The sequence below is a fragment of the Morchella importuna genome, assembly GCF_003444635.1.
Source record: "Morchella importuna strain M04M26 chromosome Unknown Morimp01GS024, whole genome shotgun sequence".
Classification (NCBI taxonomy): Eukaryota; Fungi; Ascomycota; class Pezizomycetes; order Pezizales; family Morchellaceae; genus Morchella; species Morchella importuna.
Window position 1 is genome coordinate 183,895 of NW_025763421.1, and position 16,449 is coordinate 200,343.

General features: G+C 46.5%; 4 protein-coding genes across 4 annotated transcripts; 1 reads left to right on the plus strand and 3 right to left on the minus strand.

Annotated features, from left to right (window-relative positions):
- Positions 1-790: 790 nt before the first annotated feature.
- LAJ45_07475 (uncharacterized protein) lies at positions 791-1,412 on the minus strand (the record flags this gene model as incomplete). Its single annotated transcript, XM_046117033.1, has 2 exons — positions 791-841; positions 1,239-1,412. 2 exons carry the CDS (start codon positions 1,410-1,412, stop codon positions 791-793), a joined length of 225 nt encoding a protein of 74 aa, XP_045969678.1.
- A 33-nt stretch (positions 1,413-1,445) lies between these two features.
- LAJ45_07476 (uncharacterized protein) lies at positions 1,446-2,104 on the plus strand (the record flags this gene model as incomplete). The annotated part of the gene is made up of 5 exons (XM_046117034.1): positions 1,446-1,652; positions 1,712-1,805; positions 1,890-1,891; positions 1,952-2,014; positions 2,081-2,104. 5 exons carry the CDS (start codon positions 1,446-1,448, stop codon positions 2,102-2,104), a joined length of 390 nt encoding a protein of 129 aa, XP_045969679.1.
- Positions 2,105-4,163: 2,059 nt separating this feature from the next.
- Positions 4,164-5,546, minus strand: LAJ45_07477 (uncharacterized protein; the record flags this gene model as incomplete). The annotated part of the gene is made up of 1 exon (XM_046117035.1): positions 4,164-5,546. The coding sequence occupies one exon, from the start codon at positions 5,544-5,546 to the stop codon at positions 4,164-4,166; it is 1,383 nt and encodes a 460-aa protein (XP_045969680.1).
- Positions 5,547-13,457: 7,911 nt separating this feature from the next.
- Positions 13,458-14,174, minus strand: LAJ45_07478 (uncharacterized protein; the record flags this gene model as incomplete). Its single annotated transcript, XM_046117036.1, has 1 exon — positions 13,458-14,174. One exon carries the CDS (start codon positions 14,172-14,174, stop codon positions 13,458-13,460), a length of 717 nt encoding a protein of 238 aa, XP_045969681.1.
- Between the last annotated feature and the right edge of the window lie 2,275 nt (positions 14,175-16,449).

Here is a 16,449-nt window from a genome sequence, read left to right on the forward strand (position 1 = left end):
ATGTATTCACCGGCCGCTGGAGTTGACCATGATCAGACTGCCAGCCGCGTTGATGCTGCAAGGTGATATCAAACACATAAATATAGTGAAATTAAGCCTGCAAGATGATATCAAGCAATTCGATATCATTCTACAGCCATGATATCCTTCGGTCCTGGGCCATAGCAAGGAGTTTGAGCCATTTGAGGGTTATGATAGGGTAAAGTCCAGGTATCGTGAGGATATTGATCTTGGTGAGCTTGAAGGGGCATGGTTACAGGCCATCCTACCCCAGGCCCGTCCGTGTATATATTTAGAAGCTGTTAACTGTCAATATGGTTCTCCCTATCGAGACCTCGATCTCAAGTACGCAGTAGAGTAAAAAAAACATTAGAAGGGAATCGGGGACCTTTTAAGGATTGAATTCGACCATATACCATAGGGGATCTCTCCTTTTACCCCTTTCTTTGCACATAGTGACGGAATGGGTGTGTATTCGCCATTCTTTTTCCGGAAAAACTATTCTAAACAACATGTGGCTCAAAGCAGGGTCGATTTGGAGAATGAAGAAACTCCATAAGTTATGCCAAGACATTCACATACTCTAGAGAAATGCACGAACTGCATACTTTGTGCAGTAGCATCAATCGCAGCTCAAAGGTTAATTTCTCCACGCGAGATCCAAAAACCAACGTCTAGATCGATGTGTATCCCTCTGTGCCAACGCAAACGCACGCACAACCTCTTCACAACCTTGGCCAACCACAGCTCTCTATTGTTTCTCGTGACACAGGTGATCAGCGTCGGTCGATCAATTGAAGTTGGATGAGAAAGAGGTTTCGAGCTCAAGTTTTGTCGTTATCTAATTAGAAAGATGATCCAAGTTAGAAATTTGATCTCTTCTTCAAGCTTTGAGAGCTCATGCACTCATGCTCATCGGTCGTGTGTGTGTGTGTGTATGGCTCGCGCCCAAGAAGCTATGGTGGGTAGATGTGTAAACTTCGGCGTTTGCAGCCAATCAATCAATAGAAATTGAGAGATCTACTCCCATAATGGTACTAGCGCCTAGCCCAGCGGTGGAATTTTCTCTAATTCCCATTCCTCTGAAGTTGACACACCCACCCCCTATGCATTCTCGCGCCATATGTCGTTGGATTCAATTGTTAAACAATCAAGCTGGGTAACATGCTGCACAGCGTTACATGTAGCTAATAGTGCCAGTTTGGATGACCTAATTAAACGTCTCATCCATCACCCACCTTAATCACCTTGATACCCCCACCACGGCTACAATGAACCGACTCTTCGGCACCTTCAGCAAATCTCGTTTCGCCCGCCTGTTCGAACTCCACCCGCCCGAACCCCGCGTTATTGCGCGTACAGGCGTGCGTGTCGTCCAAGGTATCTTCTTCGCCCACCTCTTCTGGGGGCATTTCTACTCCGTCGGTTATACCTTTGGCGCATCAATGCTCCCCACCATGAACATCTTAGGCGACTGGATCGTTATTTCGAAGCTCCACAGTCGGGGCCGTGGCATGGAAGTAGGCGATTTGGTAAACTATCTCCACCCCGTCTATGTTGGCTCCGGTGAGCGTGTTGTCAAACGGATCATTGGCATGCCTGGAGACTTTGTCGTGGCGGATCCGGTTGGCGCACCAGGGAAGATGGTGCAGGTATGTCGTATATTCTATTCATCGCTTGGTGGAGTGGAAGGAGGTGGTTGACATATTAGGTTCCTGAGGGCCACTGTTGGACAACTGGTGATAATCTACCCTTTTCTCATGACTCGAGAAACTATGGGCCGGTGCCGCTGGCTTTAATCCGAGGTAAGGTTATTGCGAGGTTGTTTCCAAACCGCCTATGGTTTGAGAATACTTTGAAACCAGCGGAGGAGTATTAGAATGCCGAAGGTGTATATATAATATCCACGAGATAATTCCCGCACCGAGAGCTGTGTTTTATATATCAAAAGCGGAACGAACTCAACCTTGTGATATCGATCTCCTGTTCACACCACTACCTTAACGATTTTAGAGTATTTCATCCTACAATTAACCACCCCAGGTTTAACACTGCTAATCACTTTGATTTATGATACCAGTCCTATCGACTCCTTCCCGAATAATCCCTCTGTAATTCCATTCACATGAGGGAATTGAGCCGATGTGAACCTGTCTAAATATGTATCATTGACATGGAAATGATTATTGCGCGCCTTTTCCTGTAGCTGAGGTTTATTCAAATAGATACATAAATACGCGGGCCAATATATGAGATGCTCAGTCCTGCGAGAGATACAGTAGAAACTGCTAGAAACCTAATTTAACGCAATTTCCGAGTCTAATATATCATTATGGTGGTTTGGGGATGGGGTGCTATTTCGGTTTTATTCTCCCGAGTTATCTGGGTCTTTGCGCATGCCACTAGAGCAGTAGTTTTGTCGCATTGATCTGCACACGACGTTTCGATCGGCTCTGCACTCGTTATTAAACGAAAGATATTCCTTTGAAAAACGGCCTCGCATGCAGAGGTCTTCAACCTAGATGCTCTATCTTGTGGGCACCATACTAATCATGTCCCTTCGCTCATTACCCCAAAGATCAGCCCTACAATGTCTTGTGTCACCCACCTCCCTCCAACAACGATGTCTGAGATTCCAGACAAGCCCGGCGCTCGCCGCGATTCCAGAGTAGATCCAAATCTCCTGGAGACAAAGCTCTAGATTAGTTACTACCTCCCTCCCTCCCAACGTCCATGGGAAACCGAGACTCCGACTGCTCGGTTGTATCTAATTCGTGCGGTTCCAATACCTACATATGTACACTCATGTGTGTGGTATGCACATACAATGTATGTGGTGAATTCTAATCATTGACATTCATCCCTGTGTATGTATGATGTGTATGCATCGTGATACTCGGCGATTGCCCAGCCAGCTGATGCGCGTTGGCAGATGGGGTTTCTGCTTTACCATTGTGATACGAGGACCCCTAACCCTGCAACCCATACGGATTTCGCATCGATAAGCACCCTGTACTCTAGGTACCGTAGCGCTGGTGTTGTACTCTAGAGGCAGAGTAAACTCTTATGCAGATTCTGAGACCTCCGCGCGATCTGGCAATGTTGATTCTTTCTATTCTATTCGGTTCTCGCCTATCACTGAAACCGGCGGACGAAAAAGAAAGGAGAAACGAGAGAGGAGTGCAAATCCACCACGAAGCTTGGAACTCTCACTGGGCTTGGCATGTGGTCTCACCGTGACAAATTAAATATCACTCGGATCACATGATCATGCGTGATAAAGAGCATCACGCCAACTTCCAACTCCATTCTCAGATGAACCCTGAGCCTTTATTCATCCGATATTCACTTATGCTCTTGAACAGACAGTTACATGCAGTGCAGCACAGCCATTCTCATGTGGCTGTTGCTGTTGCTGTTTTTTTATTCTTTGATGTATCTAACTACATATATGATTCACCTGCGCAGTCTAGTCGCTGCGCTAGTCAATATATATTATGTTAACTCCTCGTATGTACCATCTCACCCCAATAATAACACCACTTTGTCCTTCTCTCGCGTTGCTTGTACTTGTTGACATCATCACAACATGCAGTTGCGGACCCATATGAGGGGAGGAAATGATAAGAAAAGGGGGAGGACGAATAAAAATGTAAAGACAGACGATAGAAAGAAATGGGAGGGAAGGCGGATAATAGCCAGGGTTAAAAGCAGAAACGAGTACAAAGAGCAACAAATGGGGGGGGGATATGGCCGAAGCAGAAAAGAGTAGAACTCCCCACCCCCCCGGGCCTAAAAAAAAAAAAAAGAAAAGGAAAAGGAAAAGGAAAAGGAAAATAATATATATAGATGAAGCAGAAAAGAGTACTACTAGAGTAAAAAGAGTATAAAAATATGTGTATATATATATAAATCAAAAACGACAATGAAAAAGACATGTACTTTTATACAATCTCCCATTATTCCGATGAGTCCCTAAGAAAAGAATAGATGAAAGGAAATAGAAGAAACGTGTATTTACATACCCCATATGTTCCGGGAAAACCCTAAAAGAGAAGAGGAAGAGAAAAAATCGCCGTCCGTTGAGAAATTTTGAAAAGCCAAAAACGCCCTAACCCAGTGTGCTCTCATTACACGTACGTTACATCGTAAAGGGTGGAAATTTAGAGGGATCCAGAGCTGCTGCTGCGGAAACTGCCACTGAAATTGCCATTCGGGAACTCGTATTCGTCATCAAGGATGTTGTCGTTCTCGCCAAGCAGGCTATTGGCAGCCTCAGAGAATGTGGTGGAGGGGGTGGGTCCCTCCATTGCGGAAGCGGAAGCCATGGTATCCAAAGAGGTCTGAGCAGCTTGGGCAACCTTGGCCGCTTCATTCTCGAGATATGTCTGGATCTGCGGGCAACCGCAACCAGTGTGCTTCAAAAGCATGCCTTTGAGGTTGAGCATCTCATCCTTCAAAGCAGTGACTTGCTCCTTAAGACTTTTGGCGTGTAATTGCGCATTGCGGGCATTTTCCTCAAGTTTCTGCATCCAGAGCTTCTTCTTTTGACGACACTTGCTGGCAGCAACCCTGTTGCGTTCCAAAAACTTCTTGCGCCTCCTATCATCTTCAACTGGCTTCCCATCAGGACCGAGCTTAACTGTTGTAGCTGCCTTGCGAGTCGCCGCAGCTGTCGGCTTACCAATTCCGCGCTTACGTACACTGGGCCTTGCTTGAAGAGGAGAGCTGGGGGATTCGAAAGCTTCAGGGGGCATGGACGTTTCCAAAACTTCCTGGGTATCCATCTCCATGTTACCGCCATAATCGTTGTCGATCGGTTGAACATTACCGCCAAAATCATTGTCAGCCGGTGGAGTCGTCTGCCCGGGGAGTGGTCTAAATAGTCCACCGTCGGGGTGTCCGATCATTCCGTCCAAAGGTGACAAAGGCCCCTCGGGGGTTTGATGCATACGGGGAGGAGTCGAAACACCTCCAGTAGAGTTGAGAGGGGTGTTGTAACGATTCATAGGCGAATTCGAATGAACAGAGATAGGGGGAGTGGGTTGAGCGGGAAGATAGAAGTTATCAGGACGTAAATGAGCTTGCTGGTTGTCATACTCAGGACCCATGGCCGCCCATGTAAGTGTATGCGTATCAGGCATGGAGAATCTCCTGTCCGCAAAATATTGAGAGTCGTGAATCTCTGAAGATTCTTGTACGGAGTACCGACGGTTATCAACAGTATAAACGTGAGGCTCCATGATTGGGCTTGGTAAACTCAGATCTGGTTCCACCGGAGTGGTATATTCTGTTTTGTCTTTCTGATGTATAACCGTCCCGGGAGAAGGTGGCTCTAAACTGGCAGTGGACGTTGAAAGTTTTTCTTCTGACGTTGAGGTTGAGGAAGGGGTGGAGCTGGAGGGTGTGGAATCCGAGGATTGGAGAGATGAGAAGCACTGCTCGAACACGTTTAACTCCAAAAATGCCTGGGTGAAGAAGCCAGGTGTGTTTAGAGAAGCTGTGTGTGGTGCTTGCTGTTGTGGCGGGATTGCTACAGCGCTCATGTTTACGGACTTTATATGATTTCGGGCGCCCTAAGAAACTCAAAAACAAAAAGACACGTCTTTCCTACTTTCGGTGTGTGGCCTACTAAAGCTGAGGGGAACACACCAAATTCTGTTGTTTGATGAGAAGACGTAATCGGGAATCGTGTTTCTTCCAATTGTCGCCAAATATAAAATTAAAAAACGGCGATTCCGAGATATCGTCTAGAAATCGAGCAGAGAGAGATTGCGAGCAGACCAAAATATCTATTTTCTGACCTCCGCGGGGGTCTTGTTCGAGAACCTAACGATAAAAAACGAAGGTTTGCGGTATAAACCGAGGTCAGATGAAGGCCTCGCCTTTCTTTCTCCTCAAACGTAGTTATAGCGAAATATGGAGTTCCTCCCAGGAGATGCTTCTCGTAACAAAGAGAACAGAAATTTGAAATTATAAAATTTTGGTATGACGATGGTAGTTATTTTCGGAGTTCCAGCACGTCAGAAACGTGCCTTTGTGGAGATAGGTATCAGTTAAACGTGGTTTGGTGGAAAGCTGCCAAAGTTGGAGTTTTTGACGATTATGATGATGCGTCAATGCCGAATCGACGGTATCCCGATGGAGACTATGATTTCTTTGGTATTAGGTATAGCGTGCGGGGTTGAGAAGATATTAATGTGCTTGTTGTATGTAACGATGAGGACGACGATAGAAATTGAACGTAAGCAAAGGGAGATGAGACCTCTGTGTCAGAGCTGTGTTGGGAGGAAGCTATTCTTTATTTACTTCTGAGGCGAGGCAGAACCGGGGAAATACAACATCAGAGAGGTTGGAGGAAGCTTTTGAAAATAGGATGCAGCGCTGGGTGCAGGCTGCGGATGTTATGTAGAAGCCACTGCCGTGCTTTACGCCTTCCCGCCTATTCCAACTATGGGCTTTCTTGATTTGCTTTGCCTGATTGCTTTCCCACAGATGCAAGTTAACTACAATAGTAGTACCGAAGGGTCTCAGAGGCCTAGGCCATTAATTTTTCATGAATTTGAATCTCATCCTCGTCAATCTACTTCTTGCAATGCAATTTTTTTTTTTTTTTTGGGGGGGGGGGGTAGCCGCGATCTACAACCCGCCAGCGCGGGCAACTTCATCATAACCAAAATTCTATGAGCTTACGTACGGTGATGCCATAGTCAAAACCTCGCTAGCTAGAACTCGGCGAGCTTTAGTGGCACGCCGCGTAAAACCAAAATAGTTTACCTATATCCTATAAACGGCTGTTTGCGGGGAGGTTCTAGATATCATGGGAAAAGAAACATTTCTCTCACGCTCGCTCTCAGTTTGTTACTAAAGAATTATCCGTTACGGTTGTGAACGGGGCATAACTCGAGCCACACTCTCTAGGGAATAGTCTGTGTTCCACGGTTGTTGTAGTGGTTTGCTCGCAGGTGTGGTGGGGGAGGGGGTGCTGTTGACAGGTGAAAGGCACGGGAAAGAGTTCCGTCCAATCGACGTTGAGTTTTCCATCCACATCCGGCCCTTCCATCGTCGATGAAATCGGATTTACTGATTTCCTGGGTGCATTCCTGTAGGCAAACCCCCACCACCCCTGTCCGCATCCAACCGCACTATGGAACGCATTTGGTTGGTTGAAAATCTGCAGCCGCCGTTTTCCTCCTAGCTCGCTCTGACGATCGTTTCTCGACTTTCTAATGACGAGGAGGAACTCGTGTTTGGGCTACCTTTCTACCGAAGCCGGTTGTAATGAAATCAATATCTCCGCGTCCACTATTCCTAGTGTCCACATAACTACATGTAGGTACATGTATGTACATACTCTACACTTTGGCGAACTCAAGTGACCATCAACAGAACAAACATTCGATGGGGAAATTAAACATCAGACAAAAAACTCTCGATGCTGTGCAAGTATCTGTCCATCCAAAGATTCCTTGCCCAGGTCTGCCGAAATCTGGCCACAACAGAACGCCTTCAAACCGAGCGGGTTCCCTCCCCCAAGATTACATTTAGTTCACTGCACTCTCCTCCAACAAGCGTGCTTGAATATATGTATACACATGTATGCCACAGCACAATACAGATCAACCAGACCAGGCAACTTCACCCTTCGAAGCTTCACTACGCTTCATTTCCAAAGAAAGAAGCTGCAAAGTAACTCAGGGTCATCAAGGGGGAAAAAAATTCTAAACTCCCTGGGTTAGGTAGAAGAAGGTTCCTGCTCGCTCCCCTTCAGCGGGGACCGGTGCACCACCTATGTACCGCGGAGCGAGCGGCGGCGCCTGCAGGTTACCGCGCAATCGTCCGCTAGGGGCTGGAAGCCAAATCGACGAGCTGGTTTTCTGACCTCCTCAGATACGCGAAAGCACCATGCACACTTTTCAACTCTGCCCGCCCTATCACGGCAACACATGGCAATGGCTAAACCTAAGTGGCAAGCAAGATACGTCGTATCCTTCTTTTTTTTTCTCTATTACTCCACTCATCTTGCTTAATCTGGTTGACGTGCATAGAATCTGATATGAAATTAAACCTGTTCTCTCTTTTCTCGTGGAGCCATCGTATCGTGTCCGTGTCTGTGAGACAGCGAACAGCCAGCTGTGGCGGTGTGACTACCGCTCTAGTTTTACCTATCATATCCCCTGTCCAACAGTTACCTACATGAGCTCTTGTAAGAGGGTGTTTTTCTTTTCTTTTTCCTATAGTAAGAGACAATAGTTACATGTAGTTGATCAAGTAGGTTAGAGCAATTTTACCCGTGGCTAGCACTTGCTTCTCTAAAGTACAAACCACCACCAGCGAATCGCGATGCACCCCACTCAGAAATGAGCAGAAATCACTGGAAATTGGGAACCGCTCCGGTGGGATTCCCGGGTGGAGGGCGCACCGGCACATCGAAAAGAGAAATCCAACCGACATATCCGCGGTTGAAACTCGTGGCGGGATCGCCGGGCTCGAGTGTGCTTTCTCACGATGGGAGTTCGAAACTATTGGGTTGGAGGACACTTGGATATGATGCAAGTTGGGGGGGGATTACATATATCCAGTGGGAATACATGTAGCAACAGACCATGGACACATGACCTTGCTGGTTAGTTTGCTGGAAAATAATGAGTTCGATACCTTTCTTTTCTACCTTCGGTGAAAGGCGAACACGTAGAGTCTTGCAGGTATGTGCTTTTGGATGGGAGGTTGAGGATTGAGTTTACATTTAGGGTACCGGTACGACCTTGAGCCCAACAAACCAACCAACCAGGCCCCACGGAGCCGCCGGAGCGAATCAAAACGGTAACACCCACCAGCGAGGAAAAAGGAAGCTCGACGCTTAGTTACACACCTAAATTTTGACGGTTGCAAACTAGCCTGGGATTTTGGTCTGTGGGTGTATGAGTGTGTGTGCATATCTTTCAAGATAGAGAGTTTTTAGAAGTACTCTTTGGGGTAATTGCTACATACTCTATCTACTGAAATCATGCGCTGCATAATCTAAACACCGGCAGTTCACTGACTACATGTAGGTTCAAGGTATGCATCTCTATCGTTATCAAAGTGCGGCCAGTGGAGATGGATAATTTAATCGGATTATTTCTGCCTAGTTTGCGAATTTCCTGGAATTCTACATAAACGCGGGTTTTTTTTTTACCTTCTTGGGTACCGGTTGTGGTTGCGTACAAGGCATTGGATCCGAAATCTATCAATTAATTAAGGTGCGGCGACGATCTTCCAATTTGCAGCTTCATGATCGCCACACACACCATACCAAGCTGTCACTTTTGAGCCTGTGTAAAAAAAGGTGGTGGCCAAGGATATTTACATGTATGTCTGACTTGTCTTATTCTTGAAGTGGAAGGGCCGTCCTTAATACAAAACCTAATATTAGGGATCCTATTGCTCCCCGGGCCGTCACGTCAATACTAATGCAAACGCCAATGCAATACATAGCTGGAACGGAAACAGCACATTGATATGGTAGAAAGCAGATAGCACAATTTTCAAACTACTGTAAGGGCTGAACTTCCCCTTGGCTGGGAAGCACCTCAACTCTAGTGAGGCCGGTGTTTACTCCAAGTTTTTTGAGGTTTAATTCTGGTTGATAATCCCCGCTGCCCAGTTTTCTGTCGCAGGATCTTGGCACAGACCCTGGGAACGGAATCTCCCGTCATATGATAACTTCGAGGTCTAAATAAGGTTTGGCGCCCTGAATCATTCCTGCGGAATATGCCGGTGTAAGAATTCGACGGGTACAGCTAAAACATATTATTCGTACTGTTCGCCGGATAACCCCGTTATCATAGCACTCCTCCTTCCCCATGCCCGCCCACCACCACATTTACAACCACCACCTCACGCATCGACAGTATCCCGCTACCAAGTCCTCGGGAGCAACATCTGGTGCTGACGTGACTCGAACCTTGATTCGTCTCAACCTGCTCCGCAAGCACGGCGGACGATGGACTGTTGTGCTGGCTGACAGGTTGGTTGGTTAGTTGTGGATCTTAGCCCCACCCACTTCCCCGACCATTGTCGGTGGCTTGGAAAGACGCAACTTTTGAGACAGTGGGGGAACGTGGGAGGCGGGCATGAGACAAGGAATAATCTCTGTGGCTTGAATATTGGCGCAGATCATCTCCCAGCTCTAGCGCGGCTGACGTAGGCCAATGTGCTAGGGCTTAAGGATCCTATTGCAAAGTCTACTTTACATATTCTACTGGATTTCTAAGCAAGATGTCTGCGGTCTCATATCAGGTGGGTCTCCAGTATGTATGTAAGTCAGGGGAAACCTGTCCTAAAAATAGTTAGTTGTGATATCATGAATCAGGAGCTAAGTTTTGTTTTTGCGGGGCGAACCTGTTTCCTTATATGCGGTCCGCTTGTTTGTCCGTCTATGTGCGCGCCTTAGCAGTTTAAGTAGGGAAATATGGCCCTGAAACAGCGCACCTATAAGACTAGGCAGTACGCAGACCTTTCAAGTTTTGGCTTGTGGCTAGTGTTTTGAGACGGCCATTCATGAAATATCACTCGCATTTTCCAAGTCTTGAGAAGGCGATAGATAATAAACAGGAATGGAAAGTTTATGCGCATGGCCAGCAACCAAAGGTCTCTTCTTCTAGGAAAGTATGTAGTGGATCAGCTCCTCGGTATGTCGTCGACGTGCGGCGGAGAATGCCATGGTGGGGACACTGCGGGCTGGAAACTGGCCAGTGGGCGATATGTACCGCGCGTGTTCAGCTGGTACAGCTATCGGTAGAATTATTGCGGAAATGTGGCGTTGGAAAATCGCCCTGCTCTCGGCGTGATCGTCGGTCCCTGTTTCCGCAATAATTCTACCGATAGCTGTATATTCTTCAGAGTGAGCCTGGTCAATCGCGGTAGAGCACTCTGCAATACCTAGCAAGCCACTGTGACTGGGTGCCCATCCGCCGGGAATGACGATATCTCGGCCCCTAAGCGCGGAAAACAAGCCTGAGTGCGATCTGCAAGCTGATGATGTACCAAGTTAAATCATGAAAAGTAGATTCTACATATCGTTTCCAAAAAACCGGCAATCCAATTTTCTTGAACTCCTGCCCATGTGCATCATTCCCACGTGATGTCAGGGATCGGTGAGCGATAACAGGGTTGCAATTGGCTGTTACTCATTTAAGGATTGATCCCCAGACCGGTGCCACCGCTGATGCAAAAAAAACTCCACGGAGGAGTTTCAGGGCCTGATTGCCCTGGATGTGTGCGGTTGGCGCAGGTAGCTCAAAGTCATCTCACCTAGGATCTTATGGCGTATGTAGATCTAGATCACATGAATGGTCTTAATCTACACGCTTACCAGCGTACCCACGTCTAGGATAAAGAACCAGAACATGCAAGTGCCTAGTTTGTATGGCAGCTCAGCGCTACTCCATACAAATAATCCCTGCTTTCTCACTTGCATGTTCTGGTTCTTTTTCCCTGACGCGAGTAGAAGAAGTGCATATGTATCTCCATATCTACCCTAAGTAGAAACGCATTCAAGCCACACCACACCACTTGAAGATCTCGCGTGCAGAGTCGGGTTCGCAGTAATCTGCTGTTCTATACTCTAGGCAAGGCATGTATACCATGCGTAATGGATTGGATGTCGTGTTACCTTTGGTTGTGGCTATTGTTAACGTTATCACCTCCCCGGTTCGTACCGGTGCATGTAATACATGCGTCAATAAATTTAATGATCTTAGCCCAACGTGTGATACGGTGTTACGTATCACGTACTCATGTGTGGAATTTTTAATAAACAGAGATATGGGTATAAATATCAGGAGACTGTGGCCGCATCTTTCACAGATCGATATGTTCAGATCTCGGTATATATATGTACCCATTCCTTTGGCATAGAGATATGGGCAGGGCAAGCTAGCACCTGACAGTCGACCACGACTCATTGACAGGCCTAGGGTATGAGAACGATCCAGCTGATACAGGCTCCCTTATATGTGGCCGGAGTGGATCTGCCCGATAATTCCTGAGGAGTCGATCGACATATCCTCTTAGCCCTTCCACTTACCACAGAAACCGTGGGAGTCGACTATAGGGGGGCATACGCTATGGTGCTGAAGGGAATGAGCTATCCGGATTCTCGCTCTGTGACTTGTGTGGACTGGCGTTTCTAGGTGGGATATATCGATAACGGTTATCGGGGGCTTGGAAATAGAAGGTGACGGATTATGGTTTCTAGTTGTCCTGGGGTTATGCCTTTGTGGTACTTGGATCGAGGCGAGGAGTGGAGTGGAGTGGAGTAATGACGGTAGAGCATAGCTCAAGAGAGGGAAAATGATTGTGAGGGAATAAGTACCCCGAGGGAGAAACCTAGACGCCGTGTCCGCATATGTATGTATAGGGTCAATGATCGATATTCCGGTTATACTATATCGGACTAAACGCCTCCAATACCCAGACCCGCAAAATAGGGCGGTGATCTTATCGGTAGACAGTAGCTCAAGAGACAAATTTTGAAAGCCAATTTGAGACCGGCTAGTATTGGTGGTTTCCTATGCGGAGCTGGCACACATTTTTCTCACCACCATATATATATACCGATGCACGGTGGCAGTCCACAGGCCCGGGCCGCCCTCGACTGATACCCCTCCGGCCCCGTATGTGTCCGCTAAACTTTATAATTCCCCAAGTCCTCTAACCAATACAGTACAAAAATTCCTACCAGTGTCTTTGGTGGCGCACGGCAGCGAATATTGCGTTCCCATATCTACGCCCTTGATTAGTAGCCCGTGGGCGCGGCCCGATCATGAAAAATGGTTCGGAGTCCATAGCGAGTGCGATTCTATGAAGATAGTGGATTTTTTTTTGTTTAATTCATTAATTGATGAAGATAGTGGAATGATCAATTGGTTGATTGATTGACTCAGTGATTGGTGGGTTGATTAGTAACTCATCCGTGAATATGGGGGTGGCAAGAGATATCACCATGTATTTGTTAGGTAGTGTACTCTTATGATATTGATGCAGCTAATCGATCTAGATACGTACTCGAGAAATCTATTGCAATGAAAATTTACTGATAATACAGTTGGTGTTGACTCTTTTTGTGACAAGGGGGTATGAGTTGGAAGAGCCATGCTGAAGAGTACGATAGTAAGAGGGGGAACTGAAAATAGGTTGAGGGCAAGATGTGTAGCGGGAAGGAATATAGGGAAGTATAGGCAGGAATAGATTTTAAGAGGAAAATGAAATGACTATGAGGGTATCAAAAGGACCCAAAGAAGATCGCAAACGCAGGAAATCAAGGGTAAGTAAGAAAAAAGTCCAATACATTGTATACTACTAGTACTCGCAGCCATCAACAATCCAGATCGCTCAACTCCAAGATCAAAACCATACAGAAAAATACAAGTAAAAGAAGAAGAAGAAGAAAAAGACTCACAACCACGTAAATTCTACTCAACCATAACCTTCTTATCATTCAACAACCTCGACTTCCTAACCGGCGACTTCTTCTTCGGGCTCTTCTTGATCGGGGTTCTCTTTACCGGGCTCCCCTTCCTCCAACAGACACTCCCCTTCGCAATCCCCAGCAACCTCTTCTTCACCAATTCCTTCCACGCCACGCATTTCTTCGCTTCCTCCTCCTCCGCCTCTTCCTCCTTCTCTTCACGCACGATATCCCTCACAGCCACACACCCGCCATCACTCATCTTCGGGCACTCGGCGAACAACGCCGGTCTATCCACCGGAAACGGGCAGTTCTTGATCGTCTGAAACCCGATCTTTACCGTGGTCTGATACACGATGCCCGACGCACCGTACCGCTTCACCGTGACCATGTTCGGGCCCGGGTTTGAAACCACGGCCTTTCTCTTCTTCTTCTTTTTGCGCTGCTCCTTCTCGATCCACTTCTTCATGTAGTCGCGGATGTCGATGTTGTTAGTGTCGGCACCGAGCGGATGCCATCCATAGTTCTCGTGGAAGAGGCCACGCTTGATGCATGGTGGCGGTGTTTCGATGCAGGGTGCAGCGGTGGGTGTGGAGGGGGAGATGTAGGGGTGTGGAGATGATGTGGTTGTGGCTGGTTGGGATGGAGTTTGGGGTTTGAGGGGAGTGGAGGAGGAGTTGATGTTGAAAGCGGCTGTTTTTGTGGTGATGGACATTTCCATTTTGGTTTTTGGCTGATTTTTGAGGGGTTAATCGGGGAGCGGGAGGTGAAGATATATAGTATTTCAGGTGTGATTGATCTGGGGGGCAGTGAGTATTTCTGGGGGAAGAGGGGGGAGGGGGAGGAGGGGGCTTTGGGAGTTATATACTTAATTAAGCTTTAGCAGAGATGCGGGAGATCATCGACTAAGATACATCGACCACACACTCCGCATCATCTTATAAAAAGGGGTCCCGTTTGAGGAGATCAAAGCTCAGGGCTAGGTGAGAGATTCTACGTCCCAAAGCTCCCAATCAGTCCATTGTGTAGACCGTAATTGTTAACCCAGACCCAGGTAAGTCCAGTTCCTAGAGTTATCGTAGATAGTATCACGACCATTCTCATTCGATGTCGGTAATTTCAAAATTTCGAATAGACATCGATGACTGATCTGCTGATCATATTTGCACGCACCATGATGATCAGAGCAAACGAAATCACCACAATCCCCATTAGTCTGTCCAAAGAAATACTCCCATTTCAAGCTTAGTCTATGTATAAACGCGCTGATGCTCGGCAAAATCTGCGAAATCCTTGGGCGTAAATGCTCCGAGTGATATCCCATGAACCCTAACCCTGGGTGCGGCATCGAACAGACCAAATCCCAGCGAGATCCGTATCATTGTATCCATGCGATGGGAACCCTAATCCATATGTGCGCGTGAGATCCGGTGATTCTCGGGTTGTTTATATATGGAATCAGACCGCGGTGCGAGCCGCTGGGGTAAACACGGACCCAGGCGCAAAGAGGCAATACCGGACTGAATAACGGTTTGCCCGAAATTGAGATGGATATCGTCCAAGTTTCATCGTGGAATAATTTCAAGATACATGTATACCTTCTGCGCTAGAGTAGCTATAGCTGATGAACCCATGCCCCTTGTATATAGATCAATCCCGATTCTTCCACTCTATAAATTCCAGCTGGTAGTACGTAGTGATAAATCCAGGCTCGTTATTACTCAAAGTATAACAGTCTGGAAATTTCAGGGCGCGATAACCAAACATCTCCCGGCCTGGGGAGAGGAGGATCTCCAGTTGAGTTTTAAACTGGATCCGCCAGGCTAGACCATCTAGGGAGTAAAGATTTGTTGACATCTCTGTGGTTCCGTGGTCACACTAACCTGCATGCCGATATTCTCCTATGCGATCTGGCTGGATGTTAAGCAGAAGTCTGTTTCAGACAGGTGCGTCTCTCTTATTTGTTATTGAATCCGGTGTTAAAAATTCCTGGTTTTTAGAGACATCCTATTTTTGAGTACATCAGATTCCATCTTAGCTTTAAAGATTCTTATCGGGAAGAATATTATCTACCTCTTTCTCTACAGGTAGCTCATACTGCATTAAAGTAGAAGTGAGTGGTTCGTGTAGTGGTGGAGTGCTGGGAGGAGAGACACGTTATAATAGAGATCGAAAATAAGGAATAATACTCTTAGAATACCGGTCCTTACTAAGGAGAATTGTGTCTATCCTATAGTTATTTAACGAGTCCGTAGTGTCAAAATCAAAAGGACGATGTGGATTTATGATAAATTTTGATTAAGATTACGGGTATTGATGGAATGTAGATTGGCTCCATCTCATGTCGTTGGTGGCATGGGGCCCCAGCTAGGCCGCTACAAGTCATCAAGTGAACCATGCAGTTCAATCTTGTCCTTCTTGCTTTATAACGGTTGCGGGACACATGTACTCCATCTACATGTAGTTTTCATAAGGGCATACGTGTACATGTACCGCTACTGCTATGTAAGGTGTTTTTAGCCAATGTGTCAAGATTCTAGCTTAACTAGATATGCCATCATTAAATTCATAAGTAAAGAGACTCCTCTCTAATAGAATCATCATTTTTGTTACCTATCAAGTCTTCCCACATGCTGGTTTCGAGAGCTTTGTCCTAGATCTAGATAGTATCGACATAACGCCGGGGTTCTGGATATCATTCATCGATGGAACAGGTGCGGTCACTTCATCAATATATCCGTCATTTCATACATGTAGTCTTCTAAGCATTGGGGTTTATATCAATTGCACCAGCTAGTAGGTCGGGCCGGATGTTATTTAATTTTAATTTATTTTTTTGGTGGTTATGGGTTAATTGAATTAAGCATTTACGATAACTGCATGCATGCAGTTCCAATATTTACAAAGCCTCGGCTTTCGTGACTTAAGAGCGATTATTCTAGATGTCTCCGCCCTGACTAAGACATTGTTTCCGAATTCGGCTTGGCGCCGTTTTC